Source organism: Malania oleifera, chromosome 5 (assembly GCF_029873635.1).
Source record: "Malania oleifera isolate guangnan ecotype guangnan chromosome 5, ASM2987363v1, whole genome shotgun sequence".
In the NCBI taxonomy this organism is placed as follows: Eukaryota; Viridiplantae; Streptophyta; class Magnoliopsida; order Santalales; family Ximeniaceae; genus Malania; species Malania oleifera.
The window spans coordinates 90,167,572-90,173,571 of record NC_080421.1 but is presented as its reverse complement, the minus strand read 5'-3'; the positions used below and the strand labels follow the sequence as shown (position 1 = coordinate 90,173,571).

The 6,000-nt window shown below is 40.6% G+C and overlaps 1 protein-coding gene across 1 annotated transcript in view; it reads left to right on the top strand.

Moving 5' to 3' along the window:
• The first annotated feature begins 638 nt into the window (after positions 1-638).
• LOC131155795 (mediator of RNA polymerase II transcription subunit 33A-like) overlaps positions 639-6,000 on the top strand; it is a 64,981-nt gene continuing 59,619 nt past the window's right edge. The window contains exons 1-2 of the mRNA XM_058109207.1: positions 639-1,078; positions 1,593-1,703. Coding sequence (XP_057965190.1) covers positions 804-1,078; positions 1,593-1,703 — 386 coding nt within the window. The 5' untranslated portion in view covers positions 639-803. The remainder of the gene's footprint in view (positions 1,079-1,592; positions 1,704-6,000) is intronic.

Sequence of the window (6,000 nt, the reverse complement as noted above, 5' to 3'; positions counted from 1 at the left end):
TCCTTATAACACCGACCCCTTACTCCAAATCCATGACATATCGAATGTTTAGTGTTAGAGAAGATATTCTCTTAATTTGATTTAATTTTTAAATATCTTAGACACTCTTACAACTATCACACAATTGCTCTTTTAATTAAGTTCTTTAATTTTTTTTTAAATTTAAGGATTTGTCGAATAAAAAATTTTGTCTATAAAAAGGAAAGGAAAGGAAAGGAAAGGAAGGATAATAATTTTTTTTACTATATTTTCTTTACTAGAAATAAAAAATTATTCTAATGTAATTAAAAATTAAGATAAATTAAATGTTAGTGATGTAAAAAATAAAAATTTGTTCATTAATTTAATATATATATATTTATTTTCCTTTTGACTAATCAAACATAAAGAAAATAAAAGTCTCAATTTTTTCTCTTTTTAAATATGTTTCATTTCAACGACGATCTAAAAATAAAAGTTTAAGAAAGATGAAGTGCATAGGAAATGCAATCAATGCAAGTATCGGACGGTGGGGCACATTTGCGTGTGCATGTGCGCTTAGTTCGTGCGCCGTGTGCGCAGATGGCGAACGCCGGGTCCCAAACGGCGGCTCATCGTGGCATTTCGAAGACCACCGCAGGCCCCACATTTCCGAAAGCATGTTTGAAACTTCCCTCGACTCACCAAAGTATCGCTTTCTCAATTTCGTCCCAAACACATAACTGTTCTTCGTTTTTTGTTCTCTTTAATCTCTCTCTCTCTCTTTGCAGCGATTTGTAGCCCACGTTTGTTTATGAAATCCGGTGTAGATCCGTGCTGGGACCATGGCGGCGTCAGTGGATACGAGTCTGTGGGACGGCGTGGCGGTTTTGACGAAGGCAGCTCAAGAAAAGGGCAGCGACCCACTTCTCTGGACGGCGCAGCTCACCTCTGCTCTCAGCTCCGCCGGCGTCTCGTTGCCGTCGACGGAGGTCGCCCACCTGCTGGTCTCTCACATTTGCTGGGCTAATAACGTTCCCATTGCCTGGAAGTTCTTGGACATGGCCTTGACGGCCAACATAGTGCCGCCCATGCTCGTCCTCGCTCTTCTCTCTACCAGGTTTTCATTTCTGCTTTTTTATTTTTTGGGTTCGATTCTCTGAACGGGGCATGATCTGGGTTACTTCACTGTTTGACCATGCCGAAGTTTCTTGAGATGCTTTGGTATTGCATTTAAATTTCGATTCTTATTTGTAGGTTCTTCTTTGTACTCATGCATGCTTTCGACTTTACAAGGGGCATTCATTCTGTCTTCATGAGCTAACTCTTTGTTCTTCTCTTTGTTTTGTTTAATTCCGGGTTTCTGTTTTCAATGAGAAACTTTCCTTGAATTGTGCTTCATCCGCTATAAATCCTGTTTTGGACTTTGAATATTTATATTTCTTGTCTTAGCGATATGGTCTGTTAAATGTTTAAAACATTGCATTTAGTTTATTATTTTCTAATTCAACGGCCCTCGGTTTTGCCTTGAATTGGTAGGAACCAAATTCATAATTTTAATTTTCACATTGCGTTTTGATTTTACACACTTGGGAATGACTTTGGCTAACTTATTGTTTATTTACTTATTTCAGGGTCATACCATGTCGACAGTTGCATCCTGGAGCATACCGCCTTTTTATGGAACTGCTAAAGAGATATGCTTTTTCGTTTGCCTCTCAAATCAATGGACCAAACTACCAAAAGTAAGTTCTCCCCATTCCTCCAAAACATGGAGTAGACAAGGAATGATTATTCCCCCCAATTTCCATCATTCCTCCTTACCCAAAAAACCAAAATAAAGAAAAAATGATTCTTGAAGGTAATTGATTAGTGGTGCTCCTTTCTGTCACATTATGGATTTCCTTAAGCTTATATTCCTGTATCTTATGTTGTAGATTTTGCAATTTATGATGGATAGTGTTGTGTAGAATATAAGGAAAATTACTAAATGAATAGCTAGTGGCATCATATTTGGATTCAACTTGTGCCTTTTTACGTGTGAACAGGGGTGGCAAAACAGGTTCATGGGCCGGGTCCGAGCAGGTCATAAACGGGCCGAGTTGTAAATGGGTTAGGTCATAAATGGGTAGGGATTAAACAAGTCACGATCATGTAAACCCTAACTCGCCCGTTTATTAAATGGGTGGGTTACGGGTTACCCGTTTAAATTTTTTTTTAATTATTTTAAAATTTCAAAACCAAATTAAGAACAAAGCAAATCTGTCTCTCGGTTAAGGAAAGAAGAAGAAGAAGAAGACCACAGCATGCTGGGTAGACGGCCAGATAGAGACGGGCAAGCGCATGGCGCTGGCGGCAATGGAGTGTTTCCCAGTGAACTTTTCTCTTCATCTTTTCCTCTTGTTTGTGAGTGATCATAAGTGTTTTCCTATGAAGTTATGCTAGGAATTTCGGGAAAAAGAGAAAATTGTAGCAACAACATTTTGCATAAGCTCACGATGATCTTCAGTACTTAATATCATAGATACATGCTGGTCGGCAAGTGCATGGCACTGGCGGCAGTGGAGTGCAGGTGACTGGTAGTGGTCCTGGATCTGGAGACAGCGGCAGGATACGCATACTACATACGAAGAATTGTGACCATGGTTTTAAATGAAGGTCGCGACTGTTACGTAATGCTGTTACGTAATGATTTTTTTGGGTTATCGATATCGTTACACACCGCGAAATCAGTGGGAAGAAAAATTACGGCTGTAGTGGCAGTTACGGTCTGCGACCGTTATGTAAAGACCGCTACAGCCATTACAGACAAGGAATGATTATTCCCCCCAATTTCCATCATTCCTCCTTACCCAAAAAACCAAAATAAAGAAAAAATGATTCTTAAAGGTAATTGATCAGTGGTGGTCCTTTTTGTCACATTATGGATTTCCTTAAGCTTATATTCCTGTATCTTATGTTGTAGATTTTGCAATTTATGATGGATAGTGTTGTGAAGAATATAAGGAAAATTACTAAATGAATAGATAGTGGCATCATATTTGGATTCAACTTGTGCCTATTTACGTGTCAACAGGGGTGGCAAAACGGGTTCACGGGCCGGGTTCGGGCGGGTCATAAACGGGCCAAGTCGTAAATGGGTCAGGTCGTAAATGGGTAGGGATTAAACGAGTCACAATCATGTAAACCCTAGCCCGACTGTTTATTAAACGGGCGGATTACGGGTTACCCGTTTAAAATTTTTTTTTAATTATTTAAAATTTTAAAGCCAAATTAAGAACAGAGCAGATTTGTCTCTCGGTTGAGGAAAGAAGAAGAAGAAGAAGATCAAGAAGACCACGGTGTGCTGGGCAGAGGGCTAGACAGAATGGGCAAGTGCATGGCGCCAGTGGCAGTTGAGTGTTTTCCAACGAATTTTTTCTCTTCATCTTTTCCTCTTGTTTGTAAGTGATCATAAGTGTTTTCTTGTGAAGTTATGCTAGGAACTTCGGGAAAAAGAGAAAATTGAGTGGAGCTTTTAGCAGCCAGCAACCTTTTGCATAAGCTCACGATGATCTTCAGTATCATAGGTACATCCTAGTTAGCAAGCGCATGGTGCCGGCGGCAGTGGAGTGCAGGTGACTGGTAGTGGTCCTGGATCTGGAGGCGGTGGCGGGATACGCATACGGCATACGAAGAACTATGTTGTGACCACCAGACGGGCAACAGAGTGAAGGGACCTCGCCAACCACGACATGCTGGGGCAGATGGCCAGATGAAGACGAGCAAGGGCCCATGGTGCCGGCGGCAGTGGAGTGTAGGTGACTGGTAGTGGTCCTGGATCTGGAGGCGGCGACGAGATACACATACAACATATGGGGATTGGGAATTTGGGGATAGGGTTTTATGTGTAAGGTGGAACAAACAGGCCAAGCAAATAAACAGGTCACCTGGTGGGTGACTCGACCCGAACCCGGGTGACCCATTTATAAATGGGTCGGTTGGGGTTGACCCAATTAGAAACGGGTCGACTTGTATAAAATCCGAACTTGTTTTAAATGGGCAGGTCACGGGTCACCCATCGGGTTTTGATTCGTTTTGCCACCCCTACGTGTGAAATTAGATAGCTAAACAATTATTAGTACTCTTTTATCCCACACTTCTTTCATTTTGCTTATTGAGTGTTTTGCCCTGTAGTGAAGCAATGTGCTAAGACCCCCACGTTTTTATTGTGGAGAAATTGGGGAAATTTTAAGAAGGGAAAATAGTAAGAGAAAATAGGGTTTGATCACTTTGAGGGGATCCGCCTCCAAATTAGCCAAAGGCTATGAATTATGTTGTTATTGCTTGGATGGAAAAGCCTTGTAGGGTTACACACACACACACACACACACACATGTATATATATCCTATTAGGAATGTAAAATATCCCAACCCAAGTCCTTAATGGACTCGATTCCAATTGATTTGGGAATCCTAACACATTAAATAATCCTAACATTAAATAGAATTCATTGGGAATCATAATAGATTAATTAGAAATCCCAATTGATTTGGGAATCCTAACATTCTCACCTCCTTCAAATAAAGCTTGTCCTTAAGGCTGAGTAGCAATAAACTCTAGGAATCTCTCCTCCAAGGATTGATTAGTTTCCTAAGTTGCATCTTTAGATGGTAGGTGAGACCAGTGAACTAAAACTTCTATGATGTCTCAACTTCTACATTTGACCACCCTGCGATCCAAAGTTGCTTGTGGCTGCACTTGATCCTCACTTGTAGGTGCAACATTAGGCAAGTGGCACTGCACAAGTTACTGCTCCCCTAATTTCTTTTTGAGGCAAGAGACATGAAAAAGTGGATGTACCTTAGAACCTGTTGGTAAGTCAAGACAATAAGCCATAGTGCCTATACGTTTTAGGATCTTGTAAGGCCCATGGAATCGCGGAGACAACTTCATTGAAGAACGAACAATCATAGATATTTGCCTATAGGGCTGTAGCTTGAGTATTACCAATCTCCCACTGAGAATTACCTTTCACCATGGTGCTTATTAGCTTGTTGTTTCATATGAGCTTGAGCTGCAACAAGATTTTCCTTGAAAAACACTTTGTATCAATCATGTAACTCCTTGTCGGCTTGATCAACTCTTGATAATCTAGCTGAATACCTAGCAAGAATAGGAGGAGCTCGACCATAAACAACCTCGAACGGAGTCAACTTAATGGAGGAATGATAAGTGGTATTATGCCCCCATTCCGCCCATGGGAGCCATCGCACCCATTCCTTTGGTTTGTCGCTAGCAAAGCAATGAAGACAAGTCTCCAAGCACCTATTAACAACTTTGGTTTGCCCATCTGATTGTGAATGATATGCAATGCTCATATTCAATTATGTTCCTTGCAAGTGGGAAGGCTCCTTCCAAAAGTTGCTAGTAAATTCTTTGTCACAATCACTGACAATAGACTGAGGAATTCCATGCAACTTGACAATATTCTCAACAAAAGTACGAGCAACACTTATAGCAGTATAAAGGTGAGTTATGGGACACAAATGAGCATATTTTGTGAGACAGTCCACAACAACAAAAATAGTAGACTTGCCATGAGAAGAGGGTGTCCCTCAATGAACACATGGAGATATCAGTCCAAGCTTCTTCTGGAATAGGAAGAGGCTGTAGAAAGCCTGGATTTGCCACGGTTTCCCCTTTCTACTGTTGACAAATATCACATTCTGCCCCAAATGTTTTGATTTCATCCTTCATTCCCTTTTAGTAAAATTCCTGAGATATGCGCTTGTAGGTTAAAAGAAAACCAGAGTGACCTGCAGCCGATGATGCATGTAATTCTTGTAGTATGGTTTTCTTGTGGGATGAATTAGGCACTAATTAAATCCTCCCTTTACACAGTAAGTTTAAAGAGTCCCAAAGGTAAAGAGGGACTGAAGTTGGCACTTTTTGTAGCTTTTGGATAATACCTCTAGTCTCTAGATTTTGCCACCATTCCTTCCTAATTTGTTCAAGAGAAGTACATGTAGGTACAAAAATAGCTATAAGTTCAACTTGTT